The 26,375-nt window shown below is 37.2% G+C and overlaps 2 protein-coding genes across 5 annotated transcripts; one reads left to right on the forward strand and one right to left on the reverse strand.

The window, feature by feature from the left end:
• Positions 1-134: 134 nt before the first annotated feature.
• asb18 (ankyrin repeat and SOCS box containing 18) lies at positions 135-12,160 on the reverse strand. Of its 3 annotated transcripts, none has more exons than XM_051119569.1 (5): positions 11,882-12,160; positions 3,695-3,962; positions 2,359-2,872; positions 1,353-1,466; positions 135-1,161 (listed from the first exon to the last, which is right to left on the reverse strand). In XM_051119569.1, the coding sequence occupies exons 1-5, from the start codon at positions 12,084-12,086 to the stop codon at positions 976-978; spliced, it is 1,287 nt and encodes a 428-aa protein (XP_050975526.1). In that variant the 5' UTR covers positions 12,087-12,160; the 3' UTR covers positions 135-975. The 3 variants fall into 3 exon arrangements, with proteins under 3 accessions (XP_050975526.1, XP_050975524.1, XP_050975523.1); XM_051119567.1 differs by lacking the exon at positions 11,882-12,160 and adding an exon at positions 9,878-10,426; XM_051119566.1 differs by lacking the exon at positions 11,882-12,160 and adding an exon at positions 5,552-5,815.
• Positions 12,161-12,691: 531 nt separating this feature from the next.
• Positions 12,692-22,624, forward strand: cops8 (COP9 signalosome subunit 8). 2 transcript variants are annotated; one of them, XM_051119612.1, is made up of 7 exons: positions 12,692-12,967; positions 13,304-13,374; positions 13,456-13,504; positions 13,573-13,705; positions 19,313-19,420; positions 20,481-20,543; positions 21,312-22,624. In XM_051119612.1, exons 1-7 carry the CDS (start codon positions 12,896-12,898, stop codon positions 21,389-21,391), a joined length of 576 nt encoding a protein of 191 aa, XP_050975569.1. In that variant the 5' UTR covers positions 12,692-12,895; the 3' UTR covers positions 21,392-22,624. The 2 variants fall into 2 exon arrangements, with proteins under 2 accessions (XP_050975569.1, XP_050975570.1); XM_051119613.1 differs by lacking the exons at positions 19,313-19,420; positions 20,481-20,543; positions 21,312-22,624 and adding an exon at positions 16,414-17,833 and having other exon boundaries at positions 12,772-12,967.
• The last annotated feature ends 3,751 nt before the right edge of the window (positions 22,625-26,375 follow it).

The raw sequence follows: 26,375 nt of genomic DNA on the forward strand, positions 1-26,375 counted from the left end.
CTTTTGAAATATAATTAAAATTTCTAAATAAATAAATAAAAACACAAAGTTTATTCTAAAAGCAGGTCGCCCCCTCATGGCCATATTGACGTCAAATGACCGTAACTTAGACATAACAACAACAACCATAAAAATAATAATAAAAACGTTTATTTAGTGCTCGAGGCAAATTCAAAAGCATAAAAGTACATCAAAACAAGACAACCAAAAAAGCCCAATCATAGGTCGACAAGTGTTGACAGCAGTTAATAAGCAAATTTCATGCACTGAGGTTGATAAATGTCAGAACAACATCTCTGCCTTTACCAGATTACTTATTTCTGCCAATCATTTGCAATAGTTGTGTTGTGAGTACCAACACATGGAGCACTGGAGAAAAGGAAAGTCAGGTCAGACTTGAAAATAAAAGATATTATTTTATTGACAAACAAGAAAATATTTCTCGATTAAATAATTGAAGAGTTCAGATGCAAAAGCCTCTAAATCCATCTGAAGTTTTTCTTTAAAATTAGCATTTCTTTCTGGCTACTTTGTATTGGTTTCTATGTAAGTACTGGTCTGATTGGGCTGAGGCTGGAATTTAGCGAGTTTGAAGTAAAAGTATTTGATGGATGTATACTGTGTGTCAGGAGCATTCGCTCAGTATCATTATCGAATTTTTGACCGAGATGGCTGTTAGCTGGTTTTGCATCTAAACTCTTCAATTATGCAATAAACATTGGTTTAGCTGCAATTTATAGAAATTAATGAAGGATACACATAACACACTGTCACTGAAACAATAAAATATATTGTAAAGCTATTTACACTAATATAAAAGTTAGGCTATTTTTATGAAAACAGGTGAAAAATCTCTAAATTGTCACTGTGGGGAAATTTGCAAGCGAAACTTTGTCAGCTTTGTCAGTGTGTTAGATTTCTAGCATTAAAACTCGTTCTAAAGTTCTCTAAAGGTTTCTGCCAAAAGGTCTTTTTCTAGTCAATGTACCCCTCCGGTTCCAAAAGAAGATACCGTTGAAGTGGCTTTGGTACTGGGAGCCTGGAAATGAATAAGCAGCAGTTTTTCCCAAACTCTTTCCTCAGTGCAGACCGACAAAGATGCTGTAAACTACGTGGTTTATACTCAAGTGCAAAAAGGGATTCATAAAAGGTTCTGTGAAGCTAAAAAAAGAGAGAGAATATTCATGTATTAATATGATACAATAATACCAACAGCATCAGCATGCATTGACTTATTCCAAACCCGATTTTCTTCACCTTTAGTCTTATTTTGCTACAGTGTTTGAAATATTTATACAATGAATCAGGTTTCCAGAGGTTTCATAGTAGTGAAAAAATTATGAAAGACTTACATGAAAAATTTCCTCAGGTATAGCCTCAACCCATTTGGATGTCACAGGAACAAGTGTGTATGAGTTAAACAAGATTTCCACAGTTTTAGGTGCCCCTGCACAGGCTGTTAATACCTTAAAACCAAAAAACATAAATGAAAGTAATTAATTTTGCCAATTGATCATACCAAAAAATTCATAAATGAAAGATGAAAACTTTAAATCTGACTTTAAATCTGCTTTTTATGTCATGAAATAAGAAGACTGTTTAATGTACAGAATAAAGTTCCTTGCACACTGAGTTTGAAATTTTTGTATGCGTTTTTTTCATAATTGTCAGAATTGTCGAAACACCTTTCAAAATGGCTACTGATGCAAAAAATGCAGAAAGTTGAACCTGATCTGAATTATTACTATTATTTTTTTGGATGAAAGTTTTGGAGGAAGGTGTAAATGTGATGGAAACCACATGAGGCATTATTTATTTTTTTTACGTGTGAAAATTTAGTGTGAGAATTTTGGACTTGTGCAACCACCTTATATCTAATTTTAGTATGCGTTTTTTCATATTTGTCAAAATTTGCCACGCACAGAGTGCCATAGTGGCTCAGAATTGTCAAAACACCCCTCAAAATGCTTGCTACAGATGTGAAAAATACAGAAAATAGAACCTGATCCGAATTTTTTTATGACGCACTAAAGCAGTGGTTCTCAACTCCAGTCCTCGGGGCCCACTGCTCTGTATTTTGTATGTCTCCCTCATGTAACGCACCTGATTTAGATCATCAGCTTGCTAGGAAAAAGATCCATAAACTGAACTAAGTGTGTCAGATTTAGAAACATACAAAATGTGCAGAGCAGCGGGCCCCAAGGACTAGAGTTGAGAACCACTGCATAAAAGTTTTGGAGGCAGTGTGTGAACATGAATGACACAACGTGAGGTCATATTTATTTTTTAACGTGCAAAAATTTCAGACGATAATTTCGGACTCAGTGAGCAAGGACCTTTGGTGTTATCAGTGATCACCTTCAGCAGTGCTTGTGGCCAGACTTTAATAGAGCCACGATTTAACAAAGTCTGAACAACCCTGTGAGGTTCCCACTCATGCCGAACCACAGAGCTTTGTAGAACACTAGACAACGGCGAACACCCGTTATAGTCAATGGCGTTGATATCAGCCCCATTGTCCAAGAGAAGCTCCACCAGCTTAAGCTGAACACTGCGGGCTGCCTTGTGTAGAGGACTGCGGCGTTCTTTATCAGCCGAATTAATGTTAGCTCCATAGGCCAGGAAGAGACGACAGATCTCAAGGTATCGTTCGTCTTCACAGTCAGCTGTCTTTTCTGGGGCGACTCCACAAACCACCCCCAGTGGCGTCTCTCCCGAATAGCTGCTATGGTTCACACAGGCTCCGAATCTTAGGTACAGCTGTGCATGGTGGGGCAGAACATGTCTAGCTGCAACATGCAGTGGTGTTTCATCCTCTTCTTCACTGGGTATGTTCACTTTGGCACCATATCTCACCAAGGTTTTGGCACAACTGCAATAGAAATTATAATAATTGTACAAAACTGTTGAGGTGAAGAAATTGTTGTTCATGTTTTGCACTACACTCTTAAAATGATGAAACATTATTAAAGGTGACATATTATGAAAATCTGAGTTTTTTCGTGTTTAAGTGATATAATCTGGTCCCCAGTGCATGTAACAACATAGAAAATGTGAAAAAGAACAACCCAGTACATTTTTTTTGTTAAGGTTTGCTCTGCAAGCTTGTGAAAAAATTAGCCACTTAGATTTCGCTCCCCTTTGACATAGAAAGGGGATCTTATTATAATATTACCGCCTGTTAATCTGCACCGTTCCACCCACGGTGTTGCCACTGTGTTTTTGCAAATGACAGTGGTGTACCAGTTCCTTCTCCCAACCTCAGAGGAAACAACAGAGCAGTGGATTTATTTGTTTACTGTATATTATGCTGCTGCCACACAGATCCAATATAAACGTGATTTCTTTCCGAGCTGTTTACCTTCACAGACGTAACCAACTGTTTTTGTAACTCCTGTGTTTTTAGCATCAACTTGTGTGTATTTCACAGTTTAAGCGCAATAAGACATGAAAGATCTTAGTTCAGTACTCACATGACGTGTGGCAGCCGCTTTCTGTGTGTTCTTCGGATGTGTGCGCTCAGAAAACTCAATATCAGAAGTTTAAACTGATATGGCTTTAAAATGCATGATTTCAGCGTAATAGATATGATGATCAAAACCAAACAGATGTTTTTTTGCAGAATATCTAAAGGTAGAAGCTGTAAAGGCACAGCATGAGCAGCTCATTTGCATTTAAAGAGACATGTTGATACCGTAGTGATTGTGGTGTTCTGCAGAGATGTAAGGCAGTCAGTCCCTCTTCTGTCATCTGGTTAGGATTAGCTCCATGTTCCAGCAGCAACTCTACACATTCAGTATTGGCATTCACACAGGCCTCATGAAGCGCTGCTTTTCCTCCCGCAATAAGGTTGGGGTGTGCGCCGTGCTCCAGTAAATATTGCAGACATTCAGTGAAACCTTGCGCGGCAGCAATACACAGTGGGCTTGTCAGTTCTCTTTTATACTCCAAAGACCAAAGACCTGGGATGGGAAAGATTGTCAGACCATTACAACTGAACTGATATGTATAGAAAGCACACCAAAATGATACAATGAGGGCCTTTTTTAAAGGGGTCATGGGATGCCCTTTTTCCACAAGTTGATATGATTCTTTAGGGTCTTAATGAAAAATCTATAACATCCTTTGGTTAAATTTCTCAATGGTAGTGTAAATAACGCCTTTGTTACCTTGCCAAAATCAGCTCTGCAAAAATCATCCTGTTCTGGTCGTGGTTGCTTTAAATGTTAATGAGCTCTGCTCGCACCACCCCTCTCTTCTCTCTGTGGAGTGATGAGCATGTTTACTTTGGTCGCATTTAGCCGTGTTTAGCCGCTAAACTTGCTAACAAACACGTTATTAGAAAAGGTGATCGCAAAGATTCATTAAAAAACCCTTATACTCACTTCTGCTGTAACGAATCAGATCATAAATGATTTGCGCAAACATAGACGGATATATGTAGATCGGGAGGCGCATTCCATTCACAAACAAACGTCATCCACTGCATCTTCAGTGGCTCAGATGTCGGGAGTAAATGACAACCACTACGTTTATTATTACATCCAGCAACAGAACACCTCAGTCGCTCAATCTGACATATTCTTGTCTAACTTACATCCCTGCTCCGGCATCGGAACAATGGAGGTTTGGCTGTTACAACTGATGTAAGGCGGGTCTGAGGAAAGACACTCATGTCAATCAACTATCATGGGAGCGACCTGTGACGCCACATGACAGACATCTGAGAATGGTTCGATTTGAAAAAGGGGATATTATTTTTACAGATTAATTAAAAACCACTGCATGGATTTTTATCATTATAGGGTAGATTTGTACATACACTGCCAACACACATTAATGTTCAAACAACATGTAAAAGTGAACTTTGCATCCAATGACCCCTTTAAGAATATTTTACCTAAATCTAAATTACACACATGCATAATGTTCAAAGGTTTGGGGTTAGTTTTTAAGAAATTAACACTTTTATCAAGGAAGTATGCATTAAATTAAACAAGAGTGCCAGTACAGACTTTTCATTAAAATAAATGCTGTTCTTTTGAACTTTTATGGTACTTTTATGAAAACACACATTAAGGTTTCCACAAAAAGCAGCACAACTGTTTTCAACCTTGATAATAATAAGAAATGCTTCTTAAGCACCAAATAAGCAAAAACATAAAACAACAACAAAAAAATGTAGTGACCTCTAGCTATTGAACGATAGTGAATGTCAAACCATTTAGGTATTTCAAAATTAGATAAGTGTTTATCAGCATAGATCATACCCTAAAAATGTAAATAATTTGTTAAAAAATATATTAAGAGGAGTAGAATGGCCAATCTAAGTAGAAGTTTTCAAAATGCTCAATAAAATTAAAATAAAAGAAAAAGAAATACATTTCAAAATAGAATGAAAAATGTCCACAGCAGCAACATAAAATGTTTGTTTCAACTAATTTATCAGTGAATAAACTCAATCTTTGTTTCATCCATCAACACAGCACAAAAACATACAATCTTTTTGAACAACCTCCACAGTTTTTATCCCACAAATGACTGTTTTTACCTGAGGGTCCAAAGGTGGTGTCTGTGTGAGCTTGCCACTCAAGTTCATCCCGGCTCACATTATAAAACACATCAACATCAATATAGTTCCTTTTAAGGAGGTTACGAAGCCCTCTTGTGTCTCCCTTCACTACGGCTCTGTAGAGCCATAAGGAGCGTAAATGAGCTCTTCCCCAATGATCCTGTCCTAACTCACAGTTATCATCCGGCAGAGCCTGCCATCCATTCAGCTGCACGGTGGAACAGAGGTTTTCAAAGCGCATAGTTCTTAGCATCCTTTTACCTTTTCAAATGGCTTAGGCTTTCAAGGTCTTGAGTTTATATAGTGCTAGTCATGTTTTCCTATGGCTTCAAGCACTTTTTGCCTCTATTTTTAGTAAGCCATTGTTCTCCATCAGTTGGTCATAGCTTACTGGGGCCATTTTTAGTTGTTGATGTATGAGATAGACGCTAAATCCTTTGAGCTCCTAACATCTATGCCCATTTGTTGCCTTTTGTTTTATTTGAATAATAGACCTGTCTTTCAGGAACATTTAAGACATGCTCCATTGTTAAACGGATCAGATTTTATAGGCTACTTCCATGCATGCTAAAAAGTGCCTGCAGTGTAACACATTAGATATTTACAATAGAAGCAGCGAGTTTAATTGCATAATCTTTTGGTTGCATGAGATCATCCATTTCGAGGACGCACCAGGAAAATCTTTACTGGAATCTGCAGAATGAGTCGTAGGGGTGTTGCATGGAGACAGACCCAAACAGTGACTGGGATCAGGGCTCTTGAGTATTGATCTGTGCATGGCATTCATATGCACAGAAGATTACCACAATCCCCTAGAAATCCTTTGTCAACTCCACACAGATTCCTCACCACAGTAATGCTGTATTTGCCTACAGATAGTGCGACACATAATGCTGTGAGTTAAGTGATAAAGGACTTGTAGAGCGTGGCGCATTTTGGTCTATTTTAGAAGACGCAAGCTTTGTTATCCTTGCATGAAAAGCTTCAGTATGTCAGTGTGTCGCATACAAGACGCCTGTCTCATCAAAAGGGAGTGCAGGGAATGTGAGGGGTGTTTACTAGCAGACGTGCTGTCCGGGCTAAAAGCCTGGATTACTAGTATGGCTCATATATGTTATATACATATCTAAATGATATCCAACTTTACAGCAGGTCATTACCAAAACAATTAAATCTGTTTTATCACTAGACTGTTTATTTGTTTGTTAATTTCTGCATTTGTTGTGATAATGAAAATGTCCATTTCTATTGGAAAAACTTCATATTAAAAGGATATTTCACCCAAAAAATGACAATTCTGTAACCATATGTCATTCCAAATCTATAAGACATTCATGGAAGTAACTCCGTGGTACTTTACCTGCTGAATTGTTTATTTTATTCTTTGTTTAGATCATAAGTTTAAACATTCTATCCACCTTTTTCAATGTGGAAGTAAGGTGTTTTCTGGTAATGTGTGAGACCTCTAGTCCATAAGACCCAAGCGGGAAATAACAGGAAGGATGACAAAGTGCAGTAAACGGTAAAACTGTTTGCACTACAAACCACTGTGTGCATAATTAAGATAATACATTAAAATACACGGTTTTGAACAGCTGAAAATAACTGGATGCGGATGAGACTGCCTGGAAGCCAGACACATTAAATTTACAAATGGTCACTACCACTCTTACGGGAAAAAAAATGTGGATAGTTAATTGAAAGTTTGAAGAAAAAAAAGCAGAAGAATAAAAACTACAGTATGCATAAATGGCATTCGAAAAAATAACAAAGCAAATGTGGTGAAAGTTATGGTAAAAATGTTTATCGTAAAACATAAAAAAATCTATTTTAATGGGGCTTTCACACAAAAGGTAATTTATTACTTTTAATAAAAATAAATTCCTGAGAACCCACATATAGCTAAATGTGATCCCCCATAACCATGTGTGTAACTGTTCTTGGTAATAATGTTGGTATTGATGGTCTAATATGTCAGCGGTGGCAGTGAGACCTTTAAACTGGAGACATTACGTATTCATTCCAAAAAAAAAAAAAAAAGAAAAAAAAAAAACGCATGCCGAGAGGACTTAATATGACGTCATAAAGTGATCTGGACAAAAGCATTCTAAATGACTCTTGGTAAATTCAAAATTGAAGTTAAACGAATGACTGGCCATGTTCTGCTCGCGGGATTACCAATATGCTTCTCTGTAGTAACTCCGTGGTACTTTACCTGCTGATTAGCACGAGTTTGCACTCATTTTAACGTGCAGACCCCTTGTGGTATTTAAAAGCACATGAAGTCGTATATATAGTTATATATAGTTGCCCAACCCCCCCGCCGAGCGTCGGTGGACTGTAGGTGTGCAGCCCGGCAGGGGGGCCGTGTAGAGTCGTAAATGACCGGTGTGGTGTAGTGTTTTGAGTGTGGTGGTGGGGGGGTGTGAAACAGTGATTGACAACAGGAGGACGGGGTAGTTATTCTCTTTTACCAAATGAGCTTTAACGGTTTATAGCAACCCCACCCGACCCCGCCCTTCATTAGTAATGGTTGTTAATTGCTGTTAACACCTGCTATAAACCGTATGTATGAGCAGATAGAAATTCAAAGTAATGAGGAAAATAAATGACCAAAGAGTTCAAAATAAAATAAATGATATTCAATAAACTCAGACCTGAAACTGAATGATTATTGTGTTGTTGTTGTCTTGATTTAAACACTTTAAACTCATTATTCAAATTCAACAAAATGTAATGCAGCATCCAAAGACTTAACTGCATGTTTACATAAACATGAAAATATAGTAGACTGTGGACTGTAGGTCAATGATAAGCATACGTTCAATGATATGGAAATCATTGCCATAGATAGTTAGCTACCATATTTACTAAATTACTGAATGCAAACACACTCTTTGCACAGCGGCCCAAAACGCAAAAAGACAGAAAGATAAAAAAAAAAAAAAAAAAAACCCTACTCACTACTCAGATTGTACTTGTAAACAACTTAGGCATAATTTAATATAATTATTTTGGCAAATCATCCACAATGTCCTCTGTGTTTAATTTAAGGCTTTGAGTGTTCTTAATGGAAAGAATGGCTACTTTCGATAGTCTTTTGATAAAAGAATTGAAGCTAGATGTGATACAGTTATAATACAGTCTTTTCAATTAGCTAGCTACCAACCTCACACAGCTTTTTTTTTTTTTTAATCATTTTATTCTTTGGCTGTGGCAATGCATTGCACGTAGTTTAAAAAAATTATGTAGTTCTACGGCAGCAATATAACAAATGCACGCAAGAAATTACCAAGCCCTGCACATGACATGCAGACTATTAATTCATTTATATATTTATTTAGGCCACAAATTAAGAATACATTCTCTCGTTTAAATTAAAATGTGCCCCTTGGCGATCTGTCAGTCAGCCCAGGTCCATATGCACGTGCATGCCCTGCACACCCACACACTACGTCCTTTTTTATATGTGAATAAAAGCATAAGTTAAATGTGTCTATTTATTTTTTTGTCTAATGGGTTTGGAACAGTAGCAGCGTTTCACAAAACCCTAGGGTACGACTACTCATTCCAGGGGTGGTGGGAGGGGGGGATTCTCCTCAGCTGAAATCCAACGAAGAGCCAGGGTGTGGCATGGAAGGCCATGCTCAGCCATACAGAAATGCCACCCCTGGTTTGGAATGGCATGAGGATGAGTAAACAATAACTGAATTTTCCTTGTTGGGGTGAACTATCCCTTTCATTTTTCAATGCAGGTTACATTTTTCCATGCTGGTCTAGCTGGTTAACCAGAAAAACATTATTCACTAGCAGAATATGTTAGTCAACCATCTTTATTAGAGAGACCAAACTGGTTGACTAGCATTTTTTGCTGGTAAACAACATGGTCTACCAGCTAGTCCAGCACAAAACTAGAAGACCAGCTATTTTAGAAGCCTGATAAGTGCACAGGTATGTTGCATCCCATTCTGGGAACCATAATCCAAATTTGAACATATGTTGGTGTTATTCACAACAGATGCTCAAAATATGGTGCTTTTTAACAGGATATTAAAGCTCAAGAACATAACTGACATGAATATATAGGAGTATTATGGAATTTTACAATTTTAGAAAGGTTCATAGTTTTAAAAAGTCCTCTCTGAAGCATTTTGAATGCACAAAGATTAGTGTATACATTTCTGCAGGCTTCAGACCAACACGATGCTGAAATATAAAAACTAATTTTCATTGTCTTTCTTAAAATAACATTAGATGCTCATTGTTTCATTTTAGATCTCATCCTACTTATCAAATCTGACTCACCCTGTTTTTGAGCCGTCCATAGCAGTTCATCACTCTGAAATTCAAGCACTTTGTTCAATTGGTCTGGATCAGAGAATCCATCCTGCATGTCTTTCCAGTGGTGGCTTAGCAGGTCATTGAGGACAGGAGGACAAAGGAAGTCCATCCCTGGTTGTTTATAACCCTTGCTCTTTTCTAAAGACGACCGCCTTCTCTCGGTCAAGAACGTGGCCTTTCGACTCACAACACACGCCCCACTGCCTTGAGAGAGCATGGCTAATATTGACAATGCTTTCCACTTCTTACCTGTCTGTTTGTATGGCTATTTATATTATCACTGTTGCTCTATATCTTGTATTTTTAGTACGAATGACATGTGATCAGTGCAGGGCAATTGCATGACAAGGGGGCCTAGATCATTGTTTTCATCAACAACACAGAGGCTTAGCCTCTCTAAACAGAGTGTTTAGAGAGGTCAGTGTGATAAATATGCCAGTTGCACAGCTGAATGGAAAGCATTGGTGGTGATATCACCACTGCATAAGCCAAGAATAGAATCAGACTCTCTATTTTAACAAATCATGAGGTGCAACGGCATTGTCCTCCAATCACAGCTGACGTGGAATCTGATCCTCACCCCTGCTTTATATTGTGACCTTAATTCCAAAAGTGCCCTGGGCTGTTAACTGTAATTCCAGTGAGAAGTAAAAGGGCATCAGTTTCTCCTTGATGCAAACTCTTCAGTCTATTTAGCATTAACTGTGCTGATCACTGGAATTAAGTCAAAGCAATTTATTATATAGGGCTTTAAGGTTTTGATTGCTGTTATAGGCAGTTCTTATGCAGATGTGTAGGTGTATGTAAAAGTGTTGTCATCAGAAGTACTTTAATGTGACCTCACATGGAACCATAAACATGAGCTGTTGAATTTAAAACATCTCCCAATGAGCTGATGATATATCTAAGCATTTAATGGCTGTACCTAGGCCAAAGATGCTGAAGCAATAAGGACAAATTCAAGTTAATGGTTTATTGCTTTATATTTTAGAATGTGGGAGTGACAATACAGCAGAGTTTAGCTGAAGTTTAGCTTCTCAGTTTTAGCCTTGGTTGAAGCAAAATTTATATTGCGTTTTTATTTGCTGCATATTTAAATTATTTTATACATTTTTAAATTACGTTTTTTATTTTACTTTTTTTTCAATAAAAAGTATTTCAGAAGATCTACATGGAAGACATGTAGAAATGAAAATACTGGAAACTAGACACACATTCACACACATTAAAGGGGTTCTATACAAAATACTTAAACCTTTTTTTTTCATAAAAAATGTAAAACCATGTTTGAAGCAGGGTTGATTAATGGGATTAAAAATATGCTAATTATGAAATTAAGTATGAAAATTAAACTGTGTGCATTTAAAGGGATAGTTTAACCAAAAAAATGTCCTTAGTTCATCTTCGGATGACAAATTTAGATATTTTTATGGAACTTGAGAGCTTTCTGATCCTGCAACGTAATTACCACATTCAAGGGCCAGTAAGGTAGTAAGAACATTGCTGAAACAGTCCAGGTGACATCAGTGGTTTAACCGTAATTTTATAAAGCTACGAGAATACTTATTGTGTGCACAGAAAACAAAAATAACAACATTATTCAAGCATTTTTCTCTTCTATGTCAGTATGTGACATGTTAATGACACAACCACAACACACACTTGTGCGTCTTCCTCTGCTTGCAAACATAAAATTACGGTTAATTCACTGATGTCACATGGACTATTTTAACAATGTCCTTGCTACCTTTCTGGCCCTTGAATGTGGTAATTATGTTTCTGACTATGTAGGGTCAAAAAGCTCTCGGATTTCATCAAAAATATCTCTATTTTTGTTCTGAAGATGAACGAAAGTCTTACAGGTTTGGAATGACATGAGGTGAGTAATTAATGACAGAATTTCCACTTTCCGTCTCTTTAATCATACATTTTCAGGCATTAACCAAGGCATGTTTGTGCTGTACTTACCCAACAGTACAGCTGGGGGGAGCTCAACATCAGGGTCTTTCATCCAATCATCATTTGACAACTCTATGATGACATTTGGATTTTCTTTGCTTGCCTCTATGAGAAGGGTCTGCACACATGTAGAGTCCTCCTTACTTTGTGCTTCTTTAAGAGCCTTAACAAACTCTGATTCAACAGGGTAATCTAATACAATGTCGTCTGACATTGTTTCATAACGCAGTCAATAGGGTTTTCCCCCTTCACACTAAGCCTGAGACTGTAATAATTTTCATATGTGGCGCATCTGTTGTTGTTCCCGTTGGTTACATCTAAATATAGACAGGTCCGACTGTAAGTCGATCTAAATGTTTATAAGACTGGCGAGCAGACTTACGTATACTAAAGTGGAGCTGTTAAAAATAAGAAACGTGGACTAATACTTCAATGATTTTATACTATTTTAATTTGGTATGACTTCATAGTTTTAAAACATACAAATGAGCACAAATGATAACTTCTCCATGTGTCAGGATATGATTTAGCTGATATGTTTCTAAATACAGTGAGGTGTTATGAGAGGTGTATTATAGACAGTGAGAAAGGATCTGTAGACATGCTCTTCTCACTAGACATAAACCTGGTGAGCAGCTGGCCACCAGTATCTGTCAATCAATTTTGAGGACACACTATTATGCTGTTCTGAGAAGAGCAGTTCAGAGAGCTGCTGTAAGCCTCTAATCTGTCCAATACTGCTTTAACAGAATGCTGCAATGGGTATGTGAAAGACGTAAACAGCAACTCTTTAACCTGCGTGCTAAACAGGATTCAAACTAGTCTCCAGTTCCTCCCCACAGTTTGGTTTTCCAGCTACAACATCCAAAATAACAGGTAAAACAGGCCAAGTGTTCCACGAATCTAGGAGCATAGTAGCGTCGTTTGCTCTCCAGTGCAGCAGGTGTCAGTGTGGAGTCGCACAGCCAGAGCAGCAGCGGGTTTGTTTTCCTTAGCCGTTAGCATATGAAGCTCCTGTAAAAGATGCCCGTGTCTGTCATGATGGCTGAACTTGATGAAAAGCTGCTGTTGCAGTTTGAAACTCAAGAGCTGGAGGTAAAAAAAGAAAGAGAGATTTATTTACTCATGCTTTTATTCCGCAGACGTTTTAGCTGCTAAACAGCTTGGTTGTCAGCTGAACAACACTAGTCATGTAAAGACAACTCTAGGCATTAACATGAGATAAAATAATTATGAACTTATTGTTGTTATTGCGAAATGTAACGTGTGTGTAAATGTCTATGAAGTTTTGTGTGTAGTAGTAATTTTCCTTGTACACGTGTTTTTGTTTGTTGTTGAATAACAGGCATCTGTTTTATGTAAGTTTTCATATCCATCTCTTTCATAGTAATCATTTCCATAATTTTTAAAACATGTTACCTTGTACTCTAGGCTCCTGGTGGCATTGCTACACCTCAAGTGTATTCCCAGTTATTAGTTTTGTATCTCCTGCACAATGACATGTGAGTATGTTACATATTTAATGTTAATTAGTATTTATATAAAAAGTTGATTCTGTCATAACACTAATTTGTTATATGCAGGAATAATGCCAGATACCTTTGGAAACGGATACCACAGGCAATCAAAGCTGTGAGTTTTAAGTTTGCTTTATGTTAGCAAAATGAATTTCAAGTCTCTGATACAGATTTTAATTACAGGCAAACCCGGAGCTGGCTGCTATATGGGCCGTAGGACAGCGTATTTGGCAGCGAGATTTTCCAGGGATCTACACCGCTATTGCTGCTTACCAGTGGTCTGAAAACATTCTCCCTGTGATGGAAGCTTTAAGAGGTACCGAGATTGTGTGGTTTGGGGTTTATGCTGTATTTCTAAAATGAAATCTATAATGAAGTGGGATAGAATGGCCTTGAAATTTTCATCTGCTCTGTGGTTCTTCTTGTCTGTTTAATTAAACACATCCTCGTTAGAATCTAGCATTTAAGAGATGGGAGGGTCACCATGCTTGGCGAAGTGGAATAAAAGCATAAATTCTTTTTTATAACGCATTTATTTTGTCGTAATTATGACAAATGTGTTTGTTTTCAAACTTTTCAACCTAACAGAATCTGGGAGTGTGCACAATTCATTTTATGACTCTAGAAGAAGTGAATATTCTATAATAAGAACAATAATTACTGACTAAAAAAATAAAAATAAATATGGCTTAATTTTACATGTAATTATGTAACCTGAAGTAATATAAATATCATACATGTTTATTTATAGTATACATATAGCGTTTTCACAACACGTCATCAATCCATATTGGTGGTACAATGCTATTGAACCGATGTGAAAATGATCAATTATTGTCATGTTTTGGGCTGTACTAATTGGTTGGACCGGAAAAACATTTGGAGTACTTTAGACTGCCAAAAATGATAACAAATTAAGGAGAAGAGTGCAAAAAATTGTCTGAGGAACAAAAGGCGTTTGTGTTTAGCCAAACTGAACAAGGACATCCAGGGCAAGAATCCTGACCACATTTTTGTTTGTTCTTACCATTCCCAGTCAGGTAGGTGAAATATTAGGCTAATATTTTAATTAATACTGCTCGTACGTTTCTTTATCACCTATTAACTTTAGTTTGTCAAAATATTGCGCCTATTCCTGCTTACTAAGTCTTCTCTATATGATTTAGCAGCTTCCACACAGGTTTAGACAGCATAAATTAGCAGAATAACTTAATTAGTAATTCATTAACCGTGCAATCCATGCTGTTGTTTACATCTGAGTATTGCCAGTTTGTCAACCAAATTGTGACGTAAGTGCAAACCCTCTATTTATTTCTAGTTTGTTTAGCATTTTAATTCAGATTGTATTTAGATTATTATATAATCTGATTTGAATAGTCTTGAAATAAATGTTTAGTCCATTATGTATTCTCAGAGAATCAGTAAATTATAAAATACAAAAGTAAACAATAACAATAGCATCAGTTAGCATTATTTATATATTTTTTTTTCTTGGGGCTGTTGATATAAAACAATCAGCTGTTTCAAAGTAGCCTTGTCTCCAACAAACATCTGTACCGGGTTAAAGGAGAGATCTAGTTGTGCGCTTAACATAGACAAATTCGTAGACAAATTCAGACAATGTAACATGATAGAATGTTCTGTGCACTTCTGTCCCTGTTTTTTGTCTTTATAATTAACTACATAGCTAAATTACTTTGATTGGCAATTTGAATGTTTTTAGTGAAAGAGAAGGAATGAAAATACAGGTTTTGTATTTCTTGGCAGAATTCATTCTTGTCAGACAGCCTCTACATCACATTAATTACGGTCAGATTTAGTTTGATTTTAGATGTATACTTTGTACATGACATGTAATGTGTGGTTCTGTGTGATTAGCTTTCTCTTTTAAAAGCATACATGTGTTTAGTCACTTTTGAGTGTGGATGGATATGCAAGAAGAAATTAAAATTTACCCTGGGAAGTGGCACATATCCTGCTCCCAGATTCCATTTCAAGTGGTTCAGTTCTAAACTTAGCTCAGGCATTAACTTAGCATATTCAGAGGACAAGTGTGAATCCTTTGAATGATGACTGTTTGCAGGGACAATTAAAGCCTGAAGTTACTTCATTCACTATCATTAAAGTGCTACATTTTGTTGTTTCATTTTCTTAAGTAAGACAGCAACAGTTCTTTTGCAATCTCTTGTCCCTATTTAATATAGTATCTTGAGGGATCATGCTAAAACACAGCCTTCATTTGATCCCCACGTGCCAGCACCTGACCCACCCAGGCCAAGGATAGGTTAAAAATAACCCTTTCCATGTGTTCATGGGTTCCCTATGTACTGTGTTTTAAGACATCAACAGTTTTTTTTTTTTACAAACATATTACTCAATATTTGAACAAGAAATTAGTTTGAAAAATCACATATTTTCTTCCTCAAAATTAAACGTATCTTCACAAATATCCTTAGAATGCTAGAAAAATTGAAAAAAATTATGAAGCTGATTTATTAATTTAATGATAAAGGTCATTTATTTAAAGTGACAGATCGAAATAGAGCTATTAGTGTACAATTGAATGTTTTCTTCTTGTAAATAATATCATAATTAATCTATGCAGGATAGAAATTAGCAATAAAAAAAAAAAAAACCAAATGGTGTTTTGTAAGAGACAGGGTTTGCTTTTTTGACAGGAAACTTGTTTGTCACCCCTTAAATATTTCAACATTTACATCTCACTGTACAGGAAAGGGTAGGGGTGTTATGGTATCATCATGACACAACACATGGGTTTAAAGGGGTGGGGGCTTTTGCTTCTCCAAAAATGAATCTTGAAAACAAGTGGATAGGAATGTGCACTCTGATTGGTTGGAGGGATGGTGTGTCACCCACTGGCCGAGGGTAGTATAAAGACCAGGGCCGCTTTGCCCCAGAACAGATCTGACAACTGCAAGGAATCATTTACTGCTGTGCCGCAGCTTATTTTTAACTTTTTTTTGGGGGACAGCCATTGAAGTGATAGAGCAAAAGGAAACAAAGCGACCATTAACATGGACATTCAGCGAACTTCTTCTTTGTTGGGGTCTCCTGGCTCCATGGAGAGCCTTGAGAAACAGCTAAGCTGCCCGATTTGTCTGGACATGTTCACCAAACCGGTGGTGATTCTGCCCTGTCAACATAACCTGTGTCGAGGATGTGCTAGTGATCTTTATGACTCTCGAAACCCTTACCGTTTCTCTGGTGGCGTCTTCCGGTGCCCTACATGCCGTTTTGAAGTGGTTCTTGATCGTCATGGCGTGCATGGACTTCAGCGAAACCTTCTAGTTGAGAACATAATTGACATATACAAACAGCAGCAGGAAGGTGGTGGTGGTGGTGGTGGCAGCAGCACCACAGAAACGTCAATAAAACCCAAAAGTTCCAAGGAGCCAATGTGCCAAGAGCACGAAGATGAGAAGATCAACATTTACTGTGTGACTCACCAAGTTCCCACTTGCTCCATGTGTAAGGTATTTGGCCAGCATAAAGACTGTGAGGTGTCACCACTTGCTAGTGTCTATCAGGCTCAAAAAGGAGAGTTGAGTAATGCCATTGATGCTCTTGTAGCAGTTAATGGTCGCCTTCAGGCGTTGCTTAACCAGATGGAGGAGGCCTGCACAGCTGTTCAGGACAATGCTCAACGTGCCAAGCAAAAGCTTGGTGAATGCTTCGATTCCCTGTACGCAGCCTTGGAGGAGCGTAAGAATGCCCTCTTGGAACGTATAAGCAAGGAGCAGGATGAGAAGATAGCTGCCCTCAGGAGTCTGGCCAGGCGTTATGGAGATCGTCTTCAGGCAGCCACGGAGTTGACGGACACGGCAGTGCAGGCGCTGGAGCAAAGTGGTGCTGCAGAGTTCCTGGCGGCCTCCAAGAACCTGATCGCCCAGACAAAGGACGTGGCGAAGAGCTCACTGGCTGAAGAAAGGCCTGAGCCAGGCTTTGAAAGAATGGACCATTTCACTCTGGATACAGAACAAGTGGAGACTTTGTTGTCCAAGATGGACTTTGGAGGAGATGATGATGAGGAGTTTGAAGATGCTGAAGATCAGGAAGAGGAGTGAATGGGTTGCACTGAAGGAAGAGTGTTTTAGAGGGTCAATAGGATGTGAGGAAGGACAAGAAGATCAAGCAAGGACAGTAACAGTGAAAGAAGAGGGTTTAATGTTTGTATATCACTGCTAAGCAGTGTCAGCATTTCAACTTGAACGATCATAAGAATATTTCAGAAAACTAGGTGCCATTTTTATACTTTTTATAATGTAGTAAAAATTCTTATCTTGTTACTTTAGAACTTTTACATGTTTTGCTCAGCTATGGATCATTGTCTCATTTTACAAAATGTGGTTATGTAGTTCTGTATGTTCAGTTGTCTCAAATGTGGACTTAATGCTTTGATATTAAATAAAATGTTTTAATTTAATGGTGTTTGAGTTTATTTTATTCATTTATGTATTTATTTAGTAACTTTAAAAAGTGAGATTTACAATACAATCGAAAGTTACACATTCAAGGATCTGTTGAAACTGAATATTAAGGAATTACTCCAAAGGTAACTGTTTACAAGTTACTCTGCACTCTTTGCCCTCAGCTTTCTTCTCTGGTTAAAGGCACATGCTATTTTTAAAAGGTAAGAGGATGAGATATGGCTGGGGGACCTTGGGGGTAGAATACCAGAATAGGACAGATGGATGCCACTTTAACCTCCCCCAGCACTGCCTTGCTCAGCAGCTTTTGCTATTCATGTTTGAGGGTCAAGGCGAGTGAGAAATCAGGAACTGGGAATCAGGTTGGCAAGCACAGATTGACGTGCACTAAAAATAAACGAAACATACAAAAATCCCTTTAAGTACTCCAACTGTGTCTTTGTGTTCAAGGCCTCTTTATGCTCACAAGGTGCTAAGACCAGACATATTTCACACGTTGAGTGAATCTGAATTTCTTGCCGTAGAGGGCATTCTTGTATAGCATGTCTGCGGGTCATTTCTAAATGACCTCCCTGGTGTTGCATAGAAGTAGCTGTTAGTAAACACTGTTGTGAGCTGTGTATTTAGTTCAAGGGCTTAAAAGCGTGTCTGTAAGCCTTCAAAGCATACTTATTTTCCTGTGTTTGCTAGAATGTAGTTTCAAAGTAATTTTCCAAAACCAAATATTTTTTTTTTTTTTTTATTTTTTTTATACATATCTCCTGTAAATTACCCTGGGTTAATGGATAATGTCACACTTATAATTCCTTTTAAGTTTTTTTTTTAAACAGTCTTCTAGTAATTAGAAGTGTGAGAAATACATTGACAGAAACCAAGGCTGCATTGAACCATTATCACAATTTTAAAACTACTGCTTTCTATTTTAATATATTTTAAAATATTAATTATACCCATGATGGCAAAGCAGAAGAAAGAAATCGTCACACGATTCTTCATAAATCATTCTAATGTGCTAATTTGGTGCTCAAGAAACATTTCTGATTATTATCAGTGTTAAAACAGTTATGCTGGTTTATATTTTTGTCAATCTTTATTTAAAAAAAAAAGTCTTACGGACCCAAAACCTTTGAACAGTAGTGTACTCCTGCATTTTCTTGATCACCTATAAATAGAGCATTTGGCAACTGAAAACTTGCTTTGCTTTTACATGTTGCTGCCTAAAATGGGTGTGAAGTGCTGTCAGTATAAAGTTAACCTTTATAAAGCTTTACCACTGTTGTACTAGTTCCAGAAACTTAAAAATGATTTGGTGCACTATTCCGAAGTTTTGTGATATGACTTTCATTGTCAGCAGTACCTTCTTTGCTTGTCCTTGTTTGGGTGTGAGTGAAAGCAAAGAGTTTGCAGGTGTGTTGGGAGATTGCCACCTTTTGAAAAATCATTTTGTTTTTCTCTTGTGCTTGTGCTTCTTGTAGAGTCTACCCGTAGGAGGGCATATGGGCTTGTAGCACAAGCTTACACCTCTATCAGTGCGGAGGATTTTGCTGCCTTCGTGGGATACTCTGTAGAAGAGGCGGTCAAAGGTACGAAATCCGAGACACTGAGTGCTGCAAAATATTTAAGATTTTATAGATTAGGGATTAAATAATTTATATACAGTTACTGATATATGGATTTTCTCAACTTTTCTTTTCCGGTACAAATTATTCCCATACCCATATTTCCTGAAAATGTATTCACCCACATGTCATCTAAGATGTTCATGTCTGTCTTTCTTTAGTCGAAAAGAAATGAAGGTTTTTAAGGTCAGCATTTTAGGATTTTTCTCCGTATAGTGGACTTCAGTGGGTGTCAATGAGTTGAAGGTCCAAATTGCAGTTTCAGTGCCGCTTTAAATGGCTCTACACAATTCCAGCTGAGGAATAGGGTCTTATCTAGTGGAAGAGAAGTCATTTTCCAAAAAAAAAAAAACTTTTTAACCACAGAAGCTCATCTTGCACTGGCTCTGCATCTGCGACTTCACACATTATGTAATCACATTGGAAAGGTCATATGTGGTTAGTTCTTCATCTGTGGACTCAAGTTCAAAAAGGTAGGGTAGGGCGAAGAACTCCATTTTCTTGGAGTTTTTTCTCCTCCAACTTTAAAATCGTCCAGCATTGTTTTAATTTTTTTTTGTGACATTTTTTGTGTTTTCACCTTCTACATACTGACTACATAATGCATGAAACTGTGGACGCAGAGCTAGTGGAAGATGAGCATTTGTGGTTAAAAGTATATACATTTTTATGTTTTTTTTAGAAAATGACTGATCATCTTGCTAGATAAGACCCTCATTCCTCGGCTGGGACCGTGTAGAGCCTTTTGAAGCTGCATTGAAACTGCAGTTTAGACCTTTAACCAGTTGAGTCCCAATTAAAGTCCACTATATGGAGTCCTGGAATGTTTTCCTCAAAACTTAATTTCTTTTTGACTGAAAAAAGGAAAGACATTAACATCTTGGAGTACTTTCTTGCTTGTTTGGTCATCATGAGATTAAAAGTAACAGAAAGTCTGCAAAAGCAACTTGTATTCGTTTAGACATAATTGTGAACAACTTCTGTTGTCTTTGTAATGTAATTGTCTGTTTATCTTTCTTTTAAGGTGTAGTTAGCCACGGGTGGCAGGCAGATCCAAACACCAGGATGATCATGCCACAGAAACCAGGTGGGGGCACTGTTTCACTTCTTATTACCAATAAGAACAGATGTTTTTTCCCCCCACTCTATGACTCATTCCTCCATAAGGTTTCATTCAGGGCCCCTCCTCTGTGCAAAGACCTTGTTCCAATGAGTTAACGGTTCTGCATGTTTTTTTCAAAACAAGCACGTGAATTGGTGACTTCACTCCGACTCCACTTTCATCCCATTCTCATGTTTGTTGCAGACTGGCTCTCACAGTTTCTTAAAGATTCTTTCATTTTGTAAACGACGAGAATTTCATTTGTTTTTAGTCACCTTGTGTTCATCTTTCTGAGTTATACTGTTTTTTCGGTGTGTGTGTTTAGTGTACACAGCTTTTTATGTGTTTGCCTGTAACCACTGAGAACCGTTTTTACGAGACACGTTTATTCCAAAAGAACAGGAACAAGCAGCATCTGGGTTTTTGCACGGGCCTCGTGAGACAGTGCAGATGTCTGTAATGCATTTAAATAACTGACGATTGAGAAATGATTCCCAGTACTGATGACCTGCAAGCTTTCACTAAAAGCAGCTGATGTTTATTAATTCAGCCCTGTTGCCATGACATTTTTCTTACTTGGATAAGCTGTTGCATCTGTACCAGACTCTCTTGCAGAGATATTAATGCGCTTGTGCTGTGCACGACTTTGTTTACGTTTGTATGTCTACGTGTTATGAAGCAGATTGTAGAGGACTAGAAGGAATCCCCTCTTCTCTCATGTTTCTCTTCTGCCTTCCTTCCCCTTCTCTCCAGATCCGCCCCCAGTCTCTTTGGTTCCAAACGAACAACAGCTGGCCAGACTTACCGACTACGTGGCTTTTCTTGAAAATTGATAAGCACTCCACCCTCTTCCATCCTCTTCCTCATCACCTCTCAGATACTCACTTTTACGGAAGAAACCTCTAGTGTCCAAGGACCCTTTTCACACACAATTATCTGTCCTGCTTCAGTGATGGATCTTCACTGACAGCCATCTTTCTTTTTTTTTTTTTTTTTTTGTTTTGCTCCTTGAACTTCTCAACCACAGTGATGTAGGACAGTTTCCAAATTGTTTTACGTTTACATCTATTTTTGGAGTATGACATTGCTGTCAATATTGTAAATTATTGTTTTTCAGCATAAATACTTCACTATATGCATGTATTGTTCAGGCTTTTTGTGCTGTTTTGATGTTACAATTCAAAGTATGATTCTTATGTAATTTAATAACAACAAAGATGATGGTTCATGATGGTTAAGACTCCCATTTACATCTGTTGTACAAAATTACCCTTCAGAATGAATATCCACATTTGTCCCAATGTGTAATTACATTTTTGTCATATTATACATTTTGGCACATCGTTTAAAGGGATAGTTCACCCAAAAATTAAAATTCTGTCATTAATTTAAGACTTTTGTTCATCTTTGGAATACAAATTAAGATATTTTTGATGAAATCCAAGAGCTTTCTGACCCTGCATAGACAACAACACAACTACGTCAAGGCCCAGAAAGGTACTAAGGACATTGTTAAAATAGTCCATGTGACTATTTTAATCAGTGGTTCAATCGTAGTGTTAAGAAGCTATGAGAATACTTTTTTGTGCAAAGAAAACTAAAATAACTTTGGTAACACTTTGGGATAGGGAACACTATTAACTATTAACAAAGACTTTTTCCTCAATAAATTCCTAATTTGCAGCTTATTAATTGTTAGTAAGGTAGTTGTTAAGTTTAGGTATTGGTAAGATTAGGGATGTGGAATAAGGCATTAATATATGCTTAATTAGTACTAGTAAATTGCTAATATTGAGACTGTAAAATAAAGCGTTACTGTAATTTATTCAACAATTTCTGTTTAGTCTTAACTGTGTTCTGAAGATGAACAAAGGTCTTACGGGTTTGAAACGACATATGGGCAAGTATTTAATGACAGAATGTTTTTTTTTTTTTGGGTGAACTAACCCTTGATCAAAATAGCTGCATCTTGCAATAGTTAACACCAGTCTCATTATTGAGACCATTCATTCAATTATGTGCGGTGTAAACTGGACTTTTAAAGTGAAAAAGTTATCTTTTTAACCACTAAAATGTTTCATGTTTATTTTTTTTTTGGCCAATAATTTTTTTGTTATTGAAAAATAGGCTTATGAAAGTAAATGTAGGAGTGCAATGTAGGAATAGTTCAGTTTATGATAGTTAAGACAGTTTATGCAAACAGCCGACAGCTTATTTTGGGAGGTACATTTAAAATGTTTTCCACTGTCTGACAAATGTTTTGTTGACTGCATCTCTGTCTGTCTGCTATTCAGATATTTCACGCTGCCTCCTTGGTTTCTCACGCAGAGAGGTTTAGAAAAAGGAGAGGAAACGTACCAGCTGTTGGCCACTGTCACATCCTTTCAGCTTGAGCATTAAAGTGTGATCCATATGTGCTGAAACAATGGGTACATATGGTACTGTGAGAATATTAACCTCATCCATTTTACTGAATGTTTGTCTTTGAATTTTATCTTCCAGATTACATTAGCTCATCTTTTTACATTTTGAGGTTGCACCAACCTGGTTCTATCTGGTCTTTGACTTAATAGATATTATTATGGACTTATCTTTTGTATCTGAGTAACCTAAGGTTTAGTGTCTTGCCCAAGGGCATAATGTTGACTGGGAAAGAGCTGGATGTCTGCACTAAGCAAGTTCATTGGTTGCTCATATCTGGGATAAAAACTTAAGCTTTTATTTCAGTGCCTGAACCATTATATTTATATTTTTCTTTACTTTTGTAAAGGAGACTGTTTCTAATCCTTTGGATTTCCATCATAATCCTATGCACTTCAGTCTAATCTGTGTAAAAAAAACAAGGTTGGAATGTTGACAGATGCCTCAATTGGTTGTGCGTGCATTTCCCTTGTGCTTTCTTGTAGTGTGACCAGGACTGGCAGGACTTCCTTTGTAGTCTGAAACCTTGCACTCCTATGAGGTGAATGCATTAAACTAAAACCTGGAGGCCTTGTTTTAATTATCACTTGGACCAGCCTAATTTCCTTTACATTTATATTTCTATATATTTTAAGCTGTATGATCAAGTGCAAAAAAAAAAAAACTTCAAAGAACATGTTTCATGATCTGAGGTCATCATTGGCCTTACACTACATCAAACAGTAATAAATGCAGACCAGCTGAATAGCAGCGGTCAGGGGTCACAGACACAGGCTTTACTGGAGCAGCTGGGGTCCGTGTGCGAGACCGAATGAAGCTGACATCCACTCCTGAACTTTGAAAGTTGGTGTTTTTTTGCTTCCTTTTTTTACTCTTCTTGACAAATGATAAATCAGCATTATTATGAATGTGTTTTTCTTTGCTTTCAAATAAAACAAGCACTCCAGAGGTTGGTTTACAAACACCAGATCTTACCTGTTAGACAGATGTTCGTAAAGTGCTATTGGCCATTCCTAATGAGCTCGTGTTTTCCAAGGGTTAAAGGTTATGTCTGTATCCCATCATCCTACATGCCACAGATGTGACGTGCAGTAAAGGTGAGTGGATTTCAAATCCTTCTCTTGCTTCAACCTAACTTGTCTTATGCACTCCTCTTTGAAGATACTGTCATGTTTTTGTCTCTGAACAACATGATCCAGTGTGAAAGTCTGGGAATTAATCTTATGGGGATGTTTAAAGGAGAACTCCACTTCCAGAACAACAATTTACAAATAATTTACTCACCCCCTTGTCATCCATGATGTTCATGTCTTTCTTTCTTCAGTTGTAAAGAAATCGTTTTTTGAGGAAAACATTTCAGCATTTTTCCCCATATAATGGAGTGCTGGTGCCCCGATTTTGAACTTCCAAAATGCAGTTTAAATGCGGCTTTCAATGATCCCAGCCAGTATCTAGCGAAACAATCGCTTATTTACATTAAAAAATACAATTTTAATACTTTTTATTCTCAAATGCAATTTCATTCTCAAATGAAATTCCAAACATATTTTCTCCCTCAACTTCAAAAATCATTTCAAAATCATCTACATCGCTGCAGAAGTGCCGACCCAGTCTTTGCAAAGTAAACATGCAAAAAAGATCAAACACCCTTAACAAAAAAAAAAGGTAAAACAGCGATATAGGATGATTTTGAAGTTGAGGGAGAACATGAGATGGGAGTTTTTCGACAAAACAGTCCAGGCAGAGTAAGACCAGATGAGTGTTTGGCATTACGAAGTATATAAATTGTTATATAAATTGTTAAATATTTATAAAATGTTATATAAATTGTTAAATATTTTTTTTTAATTAAAATAACCAATCGTTACACTAGATAAGACCCTTCTTCCTCGGTTGTGATCGTTTGAAGCTGCATTTAAACTGCATTTTGGAAGTTCAAAATAGGGGCCCCATATCAGTCCATTATATGGGGAAAAATGCTAAAATGGTTTCCTCAAAAAACATAATTTCTTTACGACTGAAGAAAGAAAGACATGAACATCGTGGATGACAGGGGGGTGAGTATATTATTTGTAAACTGTTGTTCTGGAAGTGGAGCTCTCCTTTAAGGATTTTCTGCTGTTGCTGCAGAAAAAGTGTTACTTAAAATTGTGAAACAGCTTTGTCTCTTCGTGTGGAATTGTAATATTGCACATTATCTGCATCTGTTTAAAATTTCAATTCAGCACTGTAAGTGTTGCCATCTTTCAAATCTGAATTTCTCTCCAGTCGTTCTGTTTACGGACAGAGAGCGTTATGAACCATTGAGGAAGAAGGGTTATTTGTCAAAACACAGAGTAATAGATTCATTTAATTTAAATAAACAAAAATCCTGCTGCATGTAAAGGGAAAATGTTTCCATGTGGGTGGATGAGTCATAGATTTTTTTTTTTCCAACCTATGAAGTATTAAAACAGTGTGTGTGCTTGTGTGAGACAGAGAAGTAGTGTTTTAAAATAGCTAAATATTCTGAAGAACCTGATTGTTCTGACTAATTCATGGTGTAAAACTAAAATCTTTGAAGATTTTAAATTGGTTGGCAAAGATTCAGGGGAGGGGTAGACGAACTCATGCAGTTTAAAGAGTGACTCATTTAATTTGCCCCATGTGGAATTCCCTAACTTTAGCTGATTTTTGTGTATTTCCCGTGCCTTGTTAGTCCATAAAAATTAGAGGTGGATAGCATTGCTTTGTCATTATGTCACTGTATGTAAACTACGGAAGTGGTCAGACCAACATGAACACCAGCGCACCACACATGAAGGTGGCGTCTAAATAGAAAACATTGCAGTCTATAGCCTATAGCAAATGTTTAAGGTTATTCTCCATGGTGAGATGAACTCACAAGGCTTAAAAGCAGTCCTTTTAGACAGTCAAACAAACTGCAGATGTTTTTTGTTTAGCTCCAAGTCGTTGTGCATTTAGATCCAGTATTTTGATCCTAGATAAAAAAGATTTATCTTGTCTTGTCATTGTTTTTCTTTGTGCAGAGTTTTAGCTGTCATCCAAGATTTTATCCCATTCTTAATTTATTGATATCTATCGTCTACGTTCTGTGCTTGTTGAAGTTGTTCAGCTGTCTGGGTGATCCAAATGATTTATATAACCTGTGGTTTTTGATCATGAGTTGCAGGGACACAGTGTAATTATCAACTGTGCGGCCTGGACAGTTGACCTGAAGCCCATCCAATAGGAAAAACCCTTTCTAGGGCCCCTTGCTGTTATTATACCCAGTCAAATAGTCTATAGTTTAATTTCACCAAGCAGACTACTCACTAAAAACCAGGCCATTTCAAGTCTTATTTTGACATAACAAAGTGGTTATATCTAAGTGTGTGAGTTGTTTACTTACTTTTT

The sequence above is a fragment of the Labeo rohita genome, chromosome 9 (assembly GCF_022985175.1).
Source record: "Labeo rohita strain BAU-BD-2019 chromosome 9, IGBB_LRoh.1.0, whole genome shotgun sequence".
Taxonomy (NCBI): domain Eukaryota; kingdom Metazoa; phylum Chordata; class Actinopteri; order Cypriniformes; family Cyprinidae; genus Labeo; species Labeo rohita.